Here is an 18360-nt window from a genome sequence, read left to right on the forward strand (position 1 = left end):
CCAAAGGCCAACCGCACTAATCAAGAGTTGTAGGGCATAAATGGAGCTGAAGCTGGAGCAAGGGTCCCAAAGTTGAGAAGAACGATTGGCTACGGGACTGATCAGCTAACTGAGAAGCTCTTCTCCGTAGCCATGTCTGTCAACTAACTCTATGTGCATGCGGCTTCTCTACTAAATGTCAAAGCAATGCATATAAGAGGTCCAACGTAACTTGGGCTTCAAGTAAGTCATAAGTAAAATCTTGAAAACGTGTGTCACTTATTTAGTAAAGATAATTAAAACCAAATTAATACTTTACATTCACATCGTAAAATTTTTTAAAAACACAAAAAAAAAAAAAAAAAAACCCCTCCTGATAGATGTGTATTATATAACTGGGAATATCAAACACCAATTAGTTTTTTGATAAATTAGGAAAAAAGTTGTTAACACCTGATCCCAATTAGGATTTGGGATTATAACCAGTGATTATTATCATATGGACTGACTGGGACTTACAACCTATGGTCATTGCCATATGGAATTTTCTAAAAAGAGTTCCCGAATGACTTTTTAAGCTAAAAGATATCGGTGCTAATAAACATTTCTAAAATAACAATTGTCATATCTTTTTAATTTTTAAAAAAAATTAAATAAAACCAATAAATAATTGCCATATTATATATATATTTTTTAAAACTACTATCATTTTATAGTTAGCTAGTGATAAAGCGACAAATAGCAATATACATGTTCAAACATCATTTTTATTTTAGGTCTTGCAAGCTCTAAACGTATGACCATAGGAGAGGGATTTTGTACATGTAATGTTGATCTCCAACAAACAAAATACTGCGTCCTTTATTGTGTTTATCTTTTTTAATGAAAATTATTATTATCCTTTTCCAAAAATTTCATTTTAGAAGCTCTTCCATTTAATTGGGAGAATGGAATATAAATTGAAGTCTCAAAACTTCAACGGTTGAACCTGTTCTTCTCGCCCCATCCCACCCTAAAAGAAACAAGACAAAAAAAGAAGAAGAAGAAGAAGAAGAAAAGGCCAATACATTTTTTTGTTATCAATGACAATCAATGTGGGGCATGCATGGGACACATTTTTTATACCCAAAATCGCCAAGAACAATTTTGTTTGAATGAAAAAAATATTAAAATAAGGTATAATACCCAACATGTCATGGTCATCAACATTTATAAACAAGTAGGGAACTTATTCAGTAGGTAGATTGGATTCAAAAATGAAAAAAGCCATGCCCTGTTTTTGTTTTCTTTCTAGTCAGGGAATAAGTGCTTTTTTCTCTGGCCATAATGGCATTGCAAAAGCAGATTTAAAGGGCTAAATAAATAAAATGTGAAACAACCATACTTTGCTTCAATTCCTATTTGAGAGCTTGCTAACCTGCCTCTTATATGCACCAACAGAAAACGCAAAGAGAACAAATTATAATTTATAAGTAAGTGTTAGTGTAATGACACTTTTGTTAGTGTCTTAGTTCCTTTTTGATGTTTAGTTACTTTATATTCAGCTTTTTGATAAAACACTATTGTATTATGTAGCCAAAGTATGACTTGTCTTTTGGTGGTATGATTACTGCAATAGTAGGTGAAAAGTAGGTGATTTACTATTGTAAGCTCCTGTTTATATATTTTTGTCTAGAAATGAATGAAAAAATAACCACACCAGTTTAAGCTTCTTTCTCTTTCATTTTTGCTGTGTTTTTTGTTATAAAAATCCTACAAATGATATCAGAGCTCTAATGATCTTAGTGGGGCTATGAGTGAAATAGCAAAAAAAATTCAGAAACCTTCCTTTTACCTTTCCTTCCTTTTTTAAATAGCTTCAACTCATTTTTCCGCTCCATCGCATCCTATATTTTTTGGAGAAAATTATGCCATGTGGTCTATAAAAATGAAAGCTTATCTTCAAGCTTTTGACTTGTGGGAAGTTGTAGAGACCAATAGAAATCCTCCCCCTTTGACGGCAAATCCCACTATTGCACAAATAAAGTAACATAGTGAGGAGGTTGCAAAAACATTTAAGGCTTTATCTGTTTTACATGCTGGTATTTCAGATATGATGTTTACCAGAATTATGGCTTGTACTACAGTCAAAGAGGTCTGGAACAAGCTGAAAGAAGAGTTCCAAGGAAGTGCAAGAATAAGACAGATGTAGGTATTGAATTTAAGAAGGGAGTTCGAAACTTTGAGAATGAAGGATTCTTAGTTGGTAAAAGACTTCATTGATAGACTCATGAAGGTAGTAAACCAGATCAGAATTCTTGGAGAGGAGCTAGGAGACAGAAGAGTGGTGGAGAAAGTGCTGATCAGCTTACCAGAGAAGTTCGAAGCAAAGATTTCATTCTTGGAGGAGTCAAGAGACTTGAATCAGATTTCTTTGTCAGAGCTTGTTAATGCTTTACAAGCAACTGAACAAAGAAGATCTATAAGACAAGAAGAGGCTTTAGAAAGTGCTTTTCTAGCACTACAAAAAGGCAAGGCTCCAACAAACAATAACCAAAGGAAGCAGCAAGGTGGAGGAAGTAATGACGAAGGAAGATATGATGTTGGTACAAACAGAGAGGGTGAAAGAAAGAAGTTTGTGAAGTGCTCTCATTGCAAAAAAGACAACCATTCTGAAAAATATTGTTGGTTTAGGCCTAATGTTCAATGTAGAGCTTGCAGACAACTTAGACATATTAAAAAAGTTTGCAAAAACAAAGGAGGACCAATGCAACAAGCACACCAAGTACAAGTTGCTAATGAAGCATGGCAAAGTGAGGAAAGGCTGTTTGTTGCTACATGTTATGCAGAAAATAGTAGCAAAGAAGCGTGGTTAGTGGATAGTTGCTGCACTCAACATATGACACATGATGCTGATCTCTTCAAATGCTTAGACAGAAGCTTTGTTTCCAAAGTCCGAATTGGAAATGGAGACTTTATTCAAGTGCAAGGCAACGGAGATGTGGTTGTGGAAACTTCAACAGGTATTAAACTCATTTCAAATGTGTTATATGTACCTGAAATTAATCAAAGCTTGTTGAGTGTGTGACAAATGCTTGAAAATGGATATTCTCTAAACTTTCAAGATAAGTCTTGCACAATATATGATCAACATAGAAGTGAAATTCTAAATGTTGGAATGAAAGATAAAAGTTTTGAAGTAGAATGGAATTGGAAAAAAAGTGAAGTTCAAGCCTCAGAAGAGAATTTTATCCCAGAACATGATGAAATTCAAGAGGAGGCTGATTCAGATGATGAAAATGTCATTGGAATCCGAGGTACAAGATCCTTGTCCGATGTATATGACAGAGGCATCAGAAGTTCAAGACCCCTATCCGATGTATATGAGAGAAGCATCTGAGGTACAAGACACTTGACTGATGCATCCGAGGTACAAGACGTTTGACTGATGCATTCGAGAGAAGCATCCGAGCTACAAGACTCTTGTCTGATGCATCCGAGAGAAGCATCCGAGGTAGAAAACCTTTGATCGATGCATCCGAGAGAAGCATATGAGGTACAAGACCTTTACCCGATGCATCCGAAAGAAGCATCCAAAATACAAGACCTCTATCCGATGTCCGAGGTAAAAGACCCCTGACTGATGTCTAAGGTAGAAGACCTTTGACTGATGTCCGAGGTATAAGACCTCTGACCGATATCCGAGGTAAAAGACCCCTAACCGATGTCCGAGGTAGAAGACCTTTGACCGATGTCCGAGATATAAGACCTCTGATGGATGTCCAAGGTAAAAAACCCTTGACCGATGTCTGAGGTAAAAGACCTTTGACCAATATCCAAGGTATAAGACCTCTGACTAATGTCCTAAGTAAAAGACCACTGACAGATGTCCGAGGTAAAAGACCCTTGACCGATGTCCGAGGTAGAAGACCTTTGACCGATGTCCGAGGTATAGGACCCCTGGCTGATGTCTGAGATACAAGACCTTTGATTGATGTCCGAGGTATAAGATCCTTGGCCGATGTTCGAGATACAAAACCCTTTGGCGATGTCCGAGATACAAGATCCTTGACCGATGTCCGAGGTAGAAGATCCCTGAATGATGTCTGAGGTACAAGACCTTTAACTGATGTCCGAGATACAAGACCCTTGACAGATATATATGAGAGATGCCACCTAGCATTGTGTGATCCAATTACTTTCTATGATGCAAATCGGTTTAAGAAATGGAGAGAAGCCATGGAAACTAAAATCAGCATGATAAACAAAAACAAGACTTGGGAGTTGGTGAACAAACCTTAAGGCAAAAAGGCAATTGGAGTGAAGTGGATTTTTAGGACCAAGCTTAATGCAAATGGTACTATAAACAAGCATAAAGCAAGATTGGTAGATAAGAGTTATGTGCAGCAATCAGGTATTGATTATGGAGATACGTTTGCACCATTTGCAAGGCATGAGACAATCAAATTTCTACTAGCTCTTGCTGCTAAAGAAGGTTGGAAAGTTTACCAGTTAGATGTGAAATGGTTACTTGCAAGAAGAAGTGTATGTTCAATAACCTGAAAGCTTTGTTGTTCAAGGAAAGGAAGACAAAGTTTATAAGCTGAAAGAAATGGTGACGTGAAGCTGGTTCATTGCAGGTCTGAGGTCCAGCTTGCTGATATTTTGATAAAAGCCTTGCCAAGAAAAATGTTTGAAACATTAAGAAATGATCTTAGTGTTTCCAGCAAAAGTGTCAAGGAAAAGTGTTAGTGTAATGATACTTTTGTTGGTGTTTTAGTTCCTTTTTGATGGTTGGTTACTTTATATTCAGCTTTTTGGTAAAACACTGTTGTATTAGGTAGCCAAAGTATGACTTGTCTTTTGGTGGTATGATTACTGTAATAGTAGGTGAAAAGTAGGTGATTTACTGTTGTAAGCTTCTGTTTATATATTTTTGTCCAGAAATGAATGAAAAAGTAACCACACCAGTTTAAGCTTCTTTCTCTTTTGTTTTTGCTGTGTTTTTTGTTCTAAAAATCCTACAGTAAGCTTTTGCCTTTGTTTGAACATGGCCTCAATCCAATGCCACAAGCCAGCCAATGAACCATGCCACCAGCAGAAATGCTCAAACAATTCTTTGACCAGCTGTTTCAAAGACCCAAACCCAGCCCCAATCCCAGCCATGCCACAACCATTCAACCTCCTCCATAACCCACACTCAGACTCACTGTGACGAGAAAATAAACAAGGCACACCACACCAAGTGCCACAACCACACCCATCATCACCTTGCAAGCAATGGCTTGGCTTGCCATGGCAAGACCAAGAAGAAAGAGAGAAACCTGTTTCAGAGGATAAAGGATGGACTCTCTGGTAATGACAGTTGCAGTGACAGCAGCAGCGACAGTGAGAGTGATAATGAAGGCCGCTGCAATAAAAGGTGTTTGAAGAAAGGCAAGTTCTTTTGCTAACTAATTATCTCCATCTCAAGATTAATCGACTTTAATTTTCTTACATCTTATACTTCATTACTGCTTTGTTGCATTTACTAATCTAAATCTTATTATCTTCCAACTAACTTTTGCAATTGTTTTTTGTTTGCAGAAATTAAATAAATAAATAAAGCAGCGCTTGCTGGAGATTAAGCCATTAGAACATGATAAGCAGAAGATGCGCAGACTATAATATTAATATAAATAATTAAAATGTTATTACATATAAATAGTAACCGATATTCTGATCTGGTTACATTTAAAGGCTTTGTGTGTAATATTTACAATATCTACATGAATAAACTTGTTTAGTTTTAAGATTACTTTCAACTATTGTAAGCTTTGTGCATTTTCACCAACCACGGATGATGTTGTACATCCTGCTCAGTCCCCAAATGGGATAAACAATAGAAAAATAAATAAAAATTTTAAAGTTACTAATCAATTAGTTGTTTAAAAAAAACAAAAGGGAAAATAGAAAGAACAAAACAAAGCAAACCTCATCTGACACAGATGGAGAGATCTTAGTGATGACTTGCTCGAAGTGCTTCACTTTGACAGTCCATTGGGATGTATCTGAGCTACTACTGTTGGCTATTGCTTCATCCTGAGCTTCCATTATAGCTTTCTTCATCTGTCATAACAAACCAAATTAACACCTTAATTACATGGACGCATATTTAGATTTAGAGGCAAACAAAGTATATAAACTAACCAGAAATTTGAGATCAGCTCCACTGAAATTATGACAAGGTTCGTAACATCCAATATCATTCAAATTCACACTCGGATCTAGAGGTCTCCCTTTTCCAAGAGCATTTAAGATCATGCGGCGTTGATCTGCTCTTGGTAGAGGCACAAAAAGACGTTTACACAGCTTGCCTAGCCGCAAAAGAGCCTCATCTATGTTATCAATTCAGCAAGAAAAATGTTGCATATTCACTAAATAGCCACTAAATAAATTATGAAAATCTTAATTTCTAACATCAACTTAAAAGAGAATCACATAATACAAATGAAGAAATTCTCTTTAATTACATGTTTGTTGCACCGATTACAAGTACACCCTGTCGTTGGTCTCTGCCATCTAACACTGTAAGCACTGCAATGTTAAAAATTATACCATATGGAATTATTAGTCTGAAAATGAAGTACTTTTGCAAAAATTATGCTAAAAATGGATAAAAGACAAAATTAGTTCACCTGTGTCACTACTTGAATAGACGACCGTCCCCATGTGGTGTCATTCCGCTTTGATGCTAAGCTATCTATCTACAATTGTCAAAGAGAAGATCAAAAACTACATGACAGGACCCACCCTGGGGACCCTTCCAGGATCTCCCTGGTGGTCCCGCCTGGTGAAGTACCACTGGACAATTCCTAAGAATATCCAATGGAACTCCACTTGACACGTGGACAACCAACGCAAGTAATATCAATAATACCCCAACATATAAATATAAATAAATCCACAACAGCATAAAAGTCCACAACCGGCCTAAGGTACTACAGGCCATAACAAAAACATAAATACCGTGGTCTCTACAGAGTCCCAAATTTAATATCAGAGCATTCTAAGAGTGTAAACGAAGTCTGAGAGTGCAAATAAGTAATAAACGGGTCTGAAAAGATAAGATAAGATAAGAAAGATAAGTACTGCTGCTGTCGCGGAAGAACGAAGTAACGAGCGGTGTGCGAGGTAGACTGCTACTAACTGCCTGAGCCTAGGGGAACGAATTTAAAACAAATAAAACGTGAGATAAGGAAATCTCAGTGAGTGGCATAGTTATAATAGGAAAATAATAATTTACTTCAGCAAAAATCTTTCTCTCAAGACCTCTCATTCCTCTCGTTAGAAAAGTTCCCCGTTTAAAATCATTTCACAAGACCCAAACTTGTACCCCATTCAATATCATAAAATCGATGCTCAAAAGTATAAAATGAACGATCATTACAATATTATAAAATGTCTTAATCGAGATATAAGAATTGAGCATGAACATATTATACACACAAATCCACAAAATAATTATTACAGTGTAGCAATAACCACCATTTTTTTTTTAAAACCAACAATATATTTAAACATATGCAATTTACCATTCGATGTACTAAACTGTAAACCATGGGATTCACCCACCTCACGATCCTCAATATCCGAAAGGTATCGTGGGAATAATAAATAAATAAACCGTCGGTTAATCCCGACCTCACGGTCCATGGCAATAATAAACCGTTGGATGAAACCAACCTCACGGTACTGTGGCAATAATAATAAATCGTCAGTTAAACCCGACCTCACAGTCCGTGGTAATAATAAACTGTTGGATGAAACCAACCTCATGGCACCATGGCAACCCAGCGCGTTGTAATATAATATAATACTAAACCAAACCTCTGATACTATATGGTACATCGATTAAACATGACCCATACAGTACTCCACTGTATCGTAAATCATAATTTATTATTTAAGTTCCACCGCTTATTGAAATATTTTAAAAAAAATTCCAATTCATCAACTTCAAATAAAACCATAAATAACACAGTGAATTTATAGTCACCATAATCCAATTTTAAGCATATAAAATTTGAAAATACTTGAACATGCTTAAAACAATATAAATTTTTCACTCTGCTCCTCAAATCAAATACTTTCCAAAATAATCTGAAATCTCAATTCAAATACCAGAATATTTAATTAACATAATTTACAAGTTCACTATGAACTCATCGAATTTAGAAATCACTGAAAATCTTATTAAAATCCACATAAAATGATAACTTGTATAAGTGAAAGCAGATATTATATATACGTATAAAGCAAGCATTTCAATCAAACGGTATATATGCCAAATTATTCAAAACACATACATATTATAATATGCCCAAAATAATTTAAACAATATAACCACTCACAGTATAGATGCTGCTCAACTCCGCTCTCCTGCAGGCTCACCTCCGGTCTCAGTAACAGTGCCTGTCATAATATAAAAATATTTCTCAGGCTCCAATAACTAAACTAAAGGCATTATTATAATCCAAATGCCTTACAATAATTTTTTGAACTCTAAAATTTTCGAAATTGGACACCGGGCGGTCCAATTATACCGTGTCCCCTTCGGACCCGGTACTCCAAATTGGGGCTTTTTGCCCTAAGCCTAATTTTTCGCTATTGACCCACCAAAAAGGTTCCAATAATATCTAATTGCACTAATCCAACTCCAATTTCAACTGATTTGACCAATTTTTGTCCAAACACAGTCTAATTTTATCCGAAAGATTAATAAAATAACCCGAAAATAGGAAAATTACCAAACGATCTCCAAAATTCATAAATTATATGTCTATGGAAAGCCCAAGAGACAAGGAGTTCACCAGTGGCCTTACCTTGGTCCGGTGACTCCTCCGGTGGCCGGAAAATCGAGGTAAAGTTTCGGCCGAGTTTAAACTTGAGGGATCTCTCAAACGGTGTGGATTTTGGGCAATCTAACCCCGGAAATGGGCTCAGAGAGGTCGAAAATGGTGGGATAGAGGTATGGGGTGAGTTGGGTTGGCCGGAAAACACACAAATCGAGGAGAAAGAAAAACTCGGGCCGTCGAGCTTCGCCGGCTCTATCTGGGCGCATCCGGTGGCCGGAAAATTTTAGGGCCGAGCTCGCCTCCTCCCTCCGCTCCTCTCTGGCCGGCGCGTGTAACAAGGTGGTGGCCGGATATGGTTGAACGGCGTAAACCCGGTTGTGGGTAAAAACGGGTCGTTTTGACCTAGTTTGGGTCCAAAGGCTGGGGTGTTTTTCCTCGGGTTTCGTGAAGGAAAAGGGAGCTCTAGGGTTTTGGGACTCTCTTTGGCACACAAAACGAGGCTTTTATAAGCCTGGGGTTGCTATCAGACAAAAACACTTGGACTGGTTTGGACACAGATAAAATACTGAAACTGAACTTCATAGAACCGTAACTTTTGATTCGTAGCTCGCAATTTGGCATGCCGCTAATCTTTAAACTCGTATTGATGAGCTTTATCCAATGATACCTCGGTCAAACTAAAATATAAATGATAGAAACAATCAAATTTGGACCCATACTATTCACTTGGTCAAACTTGATCAACCCGGTCAAACTTAGTCAAACCTAGTCAAACTTCTCAATAGGTGCATTTTTTGGGTGTGGGGTGTTACACTACACCCCATTTTGCTCTTCAAGGAGAGAGCCAAATAGTAGAAGTTCTTCAATATATAATAAATATTTTAAATCCAGTTCTCAAACCTAGAAATTGAAATTCTCCCAATCAACCATTTATAGATTTAACAATAATTGGCTTTATGTTTGGTGAGATGAAATAATAAAATAAGTACAAATCTCATCAAAGAAAATTATGCATGGTGAACATGCCCTTGCACGGCTTAATAAGGTCCGGACTGCCCATTCACTTTCTCCAAGCACATATTGAAAAGTTCAGGACCCTAGGTACCATTAACGGAAGCCAAGGTTAATCAATCAATACTAGTTTTTCAAAATGAAAAATAAAATCAAAATCCAAGACATGTACAAACCTTGATATAGATGAAGTTAGCTCCTGCTTCATTAGCTACAGCTTTTGCTATTAGTGTTTTACTCCACATCCTAGAGGCCCAAATAGTAAAAATCGTGTCTCTATGTCCCCTCCACATATCTACAAAAGGTAGGTATGTTAAGTGAATTAGTCAAGAAAGCAAACAAAATTCACAGCTTCATCATTTGGTTTTGAAATTAAGTTTGAATAATATTTATTGGGTGACAAATGAGAGAATTAATAAGAGCCATGACAGGAACCAGCTTTTTAGCTAGCCTTCCTAAATGTGTTGCAAGTGTAGCCTTATAGTAACATAGCCTATTGTTTTTCTAATTCATCATCATGCATATATACATTGCATTGCAGGGAAATTGAGAAAATTAATTATACCTTATTTTGCTCAAGATACTTAAGACAACTGACAATAAATCAATCAAATGTCTGCCTTATATCATCTAACCCTCCAACATCTTCCCATTTTACATCAAGAATGGTGGACAAGCCTTCTCTTTTAGAAGAAGGTTGAACCTTTTTCATTGCTTCCTGCATATATAGACATATATCATATAAAAAGTTAGCAGCTACCATCATCATGTCCCCTCGGGGATAGTCCTAAGAGAATGATCTTGAATTCGATATCTAAACTATTACTATAATATTGCTAAAGAAATTTTAATAAATCATCACCTCAAAATCATCCATGGTAATAGTAAGATAGTCCACTGCTTTATGCAACCGTGGTTTCATCCACCACCTATCTGTGGAGGTAAATCCATTTTTGTGTTAGAGAATCATGGCAAGTGTTAGCCATGAAACATACAAACCTGAGACCAAGGCAAGGTAAAAGCTGAAATGCCTTGGCCGAAATCATTAACCTAGTTTGTTTCATATTTGGCTTGTATTTTTAATTCTAGCAAATTATGTAATCTAGGCTAGATAATTTGGCGCACAAACACACCAAAATATGTTGTTTAAAGTATACTAGCCAAATTAGGGTTTAGGAAAAACCAAGCACCTAGATGACATGGAAAGCACCTTGGTGATAAGGATGGTAACATGGAAGCTACTTGGTGACATGGAGCTTCACCATTCGGCCTCTCTCTCAACCAATGCATGAAAGGACATGTGTCATCATGCATGAGGACTACTTCACCATTAAGCAACTAATGAGGCAGCAACACTTGTCAACCAACCATGATGCATGTGGCAAAGTTACTTTATACATGTGGTTTTGCTTCACCATGAAGGACTTGTTTGTATTGGTCCTTAAAACCGGTCATGATGTGCTTTCGTACCTATTTTGTATGCTACAAATATGTATTACATTTCAATGAATGAATATATTTGAATTTTGAAGAAATATACCTTAGTTTCCATTTGAAACCAAGAGAACACTAAAACCGGCCTTGTTACAATTTTTTCAGCAGCTTATTACATCAAAGCCGAGATACACCTTCATTCCAAATCAATTTCAATCCTTCATACCTTGTTTTCTTTTGATTAACCTTGCCCTCATTATTTCATTTTGTTGACTGAAGTGAAAAGGTAGTCAGATAGAGTATAAATTCAATTTGAACTCTACTACCTTAGAAGAACTCAATTTCAATTTGAATTCCATCAAAAGAGAATTCAAATTCAAGTTGAATTCAATTTTAATTTGATCTCTACTGCCCATATGCATCTATAAATATGCACATCTCCTCACTTTGAAAATCATCCCATTTTGAAGAAGGACTGATCCCATTCTCATGTAGAAGCCAATTCCATTCTTGTTGTGAAAAACATGGAAACAAAGAGAGAGAAGGAGAGTATTAGAGAGAGAATTAGAGGAGAGAGAAGGAGAGTATTAGAGAGAGAAATAGTAGATCTTTGCTAAATATTTATGTCTTTCCTTTGTATTCCATTTCTTGGCATGAAAAGCAAAGAGAGAGTAGGAGAATATTAGAGAGAGAATGAAGAAAGGGTTTCTCCTAAATATTTGTGTTTTTCCTTTGTAGAGAGAGTATGTTTTCTCCTATTATAAGAGAGAGGATACTGTCAATTGTGCTTTACTTATTTTAGAGAGAAATTGTTATATTCTTTTGCTATAATTAAGTCATTCTACAATTGCCAATTATTTTGTGTGTATTTTATTTGAATATTTTATATGCAAATTTCTCATTTTTATAATTTCGACTTAAGCTGTAATTGTGTGTCACACAACACAATTTCCTAACAGTGGTATCAAAGCCTGGTTCATAGGCATTTTCAACAATGGCGGCAAAGTATGAAATAGAAAAATTCAAGGGAATAGTTTTTCATTTTGGTAAATGAGAATAAAAGCAATTTTAAGAGAAGATAACTGCTTGGTAGCAATTGAAGAAAGGCCCATGGAGATCGTTGACTATGGCAAGTGGAATGAGATCGATGGCAATGCTATTGCTAATCTGTACTTAGTACTAGCCAATAAAGTATTGTCAAGCATGGCAGAGAAAAAGAAGGCAAAAGAAATTTGGGACATTCTCACAAAATTGTACGAGGCCTAAAGAAAAACCTATTGTCTTTGGGACAATTAGATAATAGTGTGTGTAAAAACCCATATTCAAGATGGGATGTTGAAAATAATTAAAGGCGCGCTTGTGGTGATGAAAGCGAAAAAGATAGCTGTAAATCTGTACATGCTTAAAGGAGAAACACAACAAAAAGGAGAAGCATCTACTGCATCGAGAAGTTCTACAGAAGAATCAATGATAATGTGGCACTGTAAGCTTGGCCACATATCGAAACGAGATTTAAAGATTCTTGCTGAACAAAAGCTTCTTTCAAGGCTCAAAAAGGTTTCATTACCATTTTGAAAGCATCATGTTATTAGTAAGCAGCACAGATTAAAGTTTAGCAGTTCTAATGCTAGAAGCAAAGCTATTTTAGAGCTCATCCATTTTGATATTTGGTAAGCACCAGCTCTGTCCCTAGGAGGTGCAAAATACTTCATATCTTTTATTGATGATTACTACAGGAGATGTTGGGTGTGCCCAATCAAAAAGAAAGCAAATGTATTTCCAGTTTTCAAAATATTAAAAGCGCGGGTGGAACTTGAATTTAAGAAGAAGATCAAGTGTTTAAGGACGGACAATGGAGGAGAATATACTGGTGCAGAATTTGATAGCTTCTATCAACAAGAAGGTATCAAGAGGCAGTTCACGGTGGCGTACACTCCATAGCAAAATGGAGTAGTAGAGCAGATGATAGAACTTTATTGGAATGGACAAGAGTGATGTTGAGAACTGTAGGGATGGCCAAGTCATTTTGAGTAGAAGCAGTCAAAACTGCCTGTTATGTGTCAATCAGTCACCATCAACCGCAATTAATTTGAAAACATCGATGGAGATGTGGATCGGTAAACTAACTAATTATTCTCACTTACATATATTTGGAAGTCCTGTTTATGTTATGTATAACACCCAAGAAACATCAAAGCTGGATCCAAAATCCAGAAAGTGTATTTTCTTAAGGTATGCTGATGTAGTTAAGGAGTACTGCCTGTGGGATCCCACTGCCCACAAGTTAATAATCAGCAAAGATGTGAAAATTGCATTTCTTCATGGAAAACATGAAAAAGAGATTTACATGCTCCAACCAAGAGGTTTTTGAAGAAAAAGGAAAAGAGAACTTGGTTTGCAGTAGGTTGAACAAATCTCTATACGATCTCAAACAGGTGCTGAGATGTTGGCATAGGAGATTTGATTCCTTCATCATAAGACTTAGATACAACAGACTTAGTTCAGATCCTTGTGCTTATTACAGGAGATTTGGTGATGGTGATTTATTTTTTAGCTGTTGTATGTTGACAACATGTTGGTAGTAGGCCCTAACAAAGATCGTATTAAAGACTTAAAGGCACAGTTGACTAGGGAGTTTGAAATAAAGAAATTGGGACCAACAAATAAGATTCTAGAGATGCAAATTTACCGAGATAGAAATAATAGGAAGATTTGGCTTTCTTAGAAGAATTGCTTGAAGAAAATTTTATAGTGTTTCAACATGCAAAATTATAAGCCAATTCTTATCCCTCTTCCTATTAATTTCAAGTTATCCTCAAGTACAAGCCCTAGCAGTGAAAAAGAGAGGATGGAAATGTCTCGAGTATCGTCTACATCAACAGTGGGTAACTTAATGTTCGCTATGGTATGCACAAGACCAGACATTGCACAAGCAGTGGGAGCGGGTAGTCGATACATTGCGAATCCTGGTAAAGAGTATTGGAATACTATGAAGAGGATCCTTAGATATGTGAAGGATACCTTAAGTGTTGCATTATGTTATGGAGGATCAGACTTTACTGTCAGATTGACAAGTTTATGTAATGTAGATCTTCTATTGGTCTGGCAGAAACATGAGTAGCATAGGAATGAAATGGCAAGTAGAAATGATAGAAGGGTTATAACAAAAGTGACTTTAAATGGGAGATATGTGCAGGTAAAGCCACTTTTGTTGACTGAAGTGGAAAGGTAGCAAGATAGAGGACAAATTCAATTTGAACTCTACTACTTTAGGAGAATTCAATTTCAATTTAAATTCCACCAAAAGAGAATTCAAATTCAAGTTGAATTCAATTTCAATTTGAAATCTACTACCCATATGCATCTATAAATATGCACATATCCTCACTTTGAAAATCATCCCATTTTGAAGAAGGGCCGATCCCATTCTCATGTACAAGCCAATTCCATTCTTGTTGTGAGAAACATGGAAACAAAGAGAGAGAAGGAGAGTATTAGAGAGAGAATTAGAGGATCTTTCCTAAATGTTTATGTCTTTCCTTTGTATTCCATTTCTTGGCATGAGAAGCAAAGAGAGAGGAGGAGAATATTAGAGAGAGAATGAAGAAAGGGTTTTTCCTAAATATTTATGTCTTTTCTTTGTAGAGAGAGTGTGTTTTCTCCTATTATAAGATAAAGGATATAGTCAATTATGTTCTTCTTATTTTAGAGAGAAATTATTATATACTTTTGCTATAATTAAATCCTTCTACAATTACCAATTATTTTGTATGTATTTTATTTGAATATTTTTTATAATTTCGACTTCAACTGTAATTGTGTGTCACACAACACAATTTCCTAACACTATCCTCCTGATCATCTGTACAAGCTTCAGACTTGATCCTGCAGCAGTTTGTAAGCCTCCCCAAGGCAATGTAAGTGGCCTCAGTAAGCAAGGAATCAAAATCAGCTGGAACATACCATGGAGTAGACCTTGCTATCTTCATAACATCAAAGGAGCCTCCAGGTGGTAGCTTATGAGAAAGAATATCAGCTCTGGCATTTTCATCAGGCGCACCCAAAAGAAACTCCTTCTCGAATCTCCCGGCTCTCCTTAGAGCATGATCGAGAGCATCAGGAAAATTTGTATCCCCAAATCACGATAACGTAGCCGGAATCTTTTCCGGTCTTCAATTGTGAATGCCTGTGACATTCATCCATACAACTCATCAATTGTGTCACAATCCGCTTGTTCGTCTGTTCCCATAAATCCTTTCTTTTTGAACCAATTGCATCAATAAATACAATTGAAGGTGCTGTCTCGTAAGCTTCTTTGAAAAGCTTCCGTATGTTGTAATCTGAGCCACCTGAATTGCGAAGCAGCACCAAATCATATATAAACTGTTTGTTTATTTTGGGTTAAGCTAAAAACGTCGTCAACCCATGCACTATCTAAAAAAGATATAATTTTGACAGTAACAAGTTATAAAGAATTAGCAACATAACTTTTAATATACAAAATAAAGTCACTTCCTGATAGCATAAAATTTTTAATATAATATTAGTTTTAGTTACATTGACAACCATTTAAAACAATTAACATTGAAAGGAATGTTAATATAGTTTGATAAATATAATACACCCGTAAGCTTTCGAATCATTAACTTTTTCTTAAAAATAATAATAATAATAGTAAATCATCATGAAGATAAAATAGGGTGTATATATGTATGTGTATATATAAATATTGGCTAATTGGCGCAGTTAGTCCATGAAATATACTTATATTGCACTTTGATTTTTAAATTTTAACTCTTGATGCATTTTGATTCCTACCAATTCTTTTATCTATTTTTAATAGTTTTTAGATATAAATTGCATTTGAGCAACATGTACAAATCTTATGGAGTAGTTTGATTTTCTAATTTTGTCTTTTTTTATTACAGTAAATATACTTTACTGCATGTTTCACAACTGCTAACAATTAGATTAAAAAATAGTTTAAAAACCAAAATTATTACAGTAAATGTATTGCATTTTTCAAAACTACTAAAAATTAGATTAAAAAATAGTTTGAGAACCAAAGTGCATTAAAATATGAAGTTGAGGAATCAAAGTAACAAGAAACGAAGTTCAAATACCAAAATGCAAATATGAGTATAGTTACGGACTAACAATGCCAATTATCGATATGTGTATATATAAAAATATATATATATGAAATTAGTACCTGTGTCCTGAGAGAGTACTTCAGTTGCACAAATCTTATGAATTCGACTCCTAACTCATTGGCAATGGCATGGGCCAAAGTGGTTTTGCCACAGCCAGGAGGGTCATGGAAAAGAAAGCCGGTCCTCAACTTGGTTCAGAGTGACAGCATCTTCTGATGCATGACCAAAGGCAAAATCAAAGTATTCTGAATCTCCTTCAACAGAGCATCCATTCCACCAAAGTCCTTAAATCTAGGTCCTACTTTTTCTTGTTTGGGAATTGGTGGAATAATCCGAGTTGCTGCTGCTGCTGCTGCCACTTTTGATCTGTAAGGTGTATATTGAGCTTCAACTGCAGCCGCTTTCAAAGGCCAACAAATTGGCGTTAGTAGGTCAGCCGTGTTTAAATTTTTTCAGGGGAGTAGCAGTACACCGAGGGCATAGGTCTTTTTTAGCTGCTGCTGCTGCCGAGCTCATCTTTACCCGCGCCATGTCTGTCAAATATCTGATCTGTCTCTACGCGCAAGCTTCTGGCTTCTCTATGAATTCACTTACTTATAGCTTCTTTTTCTTTCTTTTTTCTTTTCTTTTTTTTTTTTTATTGAAAAAAAAATCCTATACCTGTTAGATAATTGTCATAAATTGTGGACATTTTACCATGGGGAAGGATCCTTTATTGTGTTTTATCTTCATCTATTTATTTTCCTAATTATTAGTATCCTTTATGATTAACTTATTTTGTTTATTACAAAAAAATAAGAAAAACCCTCCTTGGTTTAGGAAATTAATTCAGTTCATTATAATAAAATAATTTGATAAATCTAACTATTTCATTTTTCAAACTCTTTCGATTTTTTTTTTTTTTTTGAAGATATTAAAATTGGGAGATTGGAATATAAAATTGAAGTTGCAAAACTAAAACCTGTTTTTCTCACCCATCGCGCACCCACCCTCCTCCCCCTCCAATAAAAATAAAAAATAAAAAATAAAAAATAAAAAAATAAAAAAATAAAAAAAAAAGGAAAAGAAAGAGGAATAACACAAAGCAATTTTTTTTTTTTTTTTTTAACCATTAGGATCACTATCTGTTTGTTTATTGTTCTGTCCTCATTTTCGTTCATATTTTCCTTTGAGAGAGAATAGAAAAAGGAAATAAACGAAACCCAAAATTAAATCTACTTAGCTAGTTCGTATACATAAATCAGATTTATAAACTAACAACTACATATCTAGAATTGAGTATTGAGAAAAAGATGCATGGAACATATATTGTAAACTTGAAATATTTTCCATCTTTTTAGCAGGAAAAAAAAAAAAAAAAAAAGAAGAAGAAGAAGAAGAAGTATTATCCATCTTGAACCCATGGAGTTAGCATGGATTCTCGAAGGGACACATATGGGACACAAATTTGATACCCAACTATTTTGTTTGAATGTGGAAATCATAAAATAAGGTAATGTCACACGTGGACATGCTCATAGAAGTTTATAAAACAAACAGAGAACTTATTCAGTGGGTACATATATATATATATATTTATATCTGTAAGGAAAAAAAAAAAAAAAAAAAAGGACCTTGCGTATTGTTAAAATTTTACAGATTTAAATATACATAATAAATTTCATAAATCATAAATTACTAATTTCCAAATGCAGCCATTAATAAATTAAATCTTTAATCCTGCAAAATAGAAAACAATGTAAAGTAGTACCTATGGACACACTATTCTCAAACCACTTTCAGATCTCTGAAAACCCTAATATCAAAATACCGTATGGCATATATTTGTTTGTTTGTCCTAGACCTTTTATAGTCTCTGCAAGTTACACTTATTTATTAATTTTAACACACACAAAATAGTAATAATTTAATAATATAATAATACTAGAAAAAACATGGATAAGTCAATGGGCTTATAAAGAGAGTTG

The 18360-nt window shown here is 35.3% G+C and overlaps 1 protein-coding gene and 1 pseudogene across 1 annotated transcript; one reads left to right on the plus strand and one right to left on the minus strand.

Annotated features, from left to right (window-relative positions):
• Window positions 1-2248: 2248 nt before the first annotated feature.
• On the plus strand, window positions 2249-3358 carry LOC132804054 (uncharacterized). Its single transcript, XM_060817946.1, has 2 exons — window positions 2249-2981; window positions 3084-3358. The coding sequence occupies exons 1-2, from the start codon at window positions 2249-2251 to the stop codon at window positions 3356-3358; spliced, it is 1008 nt and encodes a 335-aa protein (XP_060673929.1).
• Window positions 3359-5135: 1777 nt separating this feature from the next.
• LOC132804055 (cell division control protein 48 homolog C-like) lies at window positions 5136-16839 on the minus strand (annotated as a pseudogene).
• Window positions 16840-18360: the final 1521 nt, after the last annotated feature.

This window comes from Ziziphus jujuba, chromosome 6, assembly GCF_031755915.1.
Source record: "Ziziphus jujuba cultivar Dongzao chromosome 6, ASM3175591v1".
Taxonomy (NCBI): domain Eukaryota; kingdom Viridiplantae; phylum Streptophyta; class Magnoliopsida; order Rosales; family Rhamnaceae; genus Ziziphus; species Ziziphus jujuba.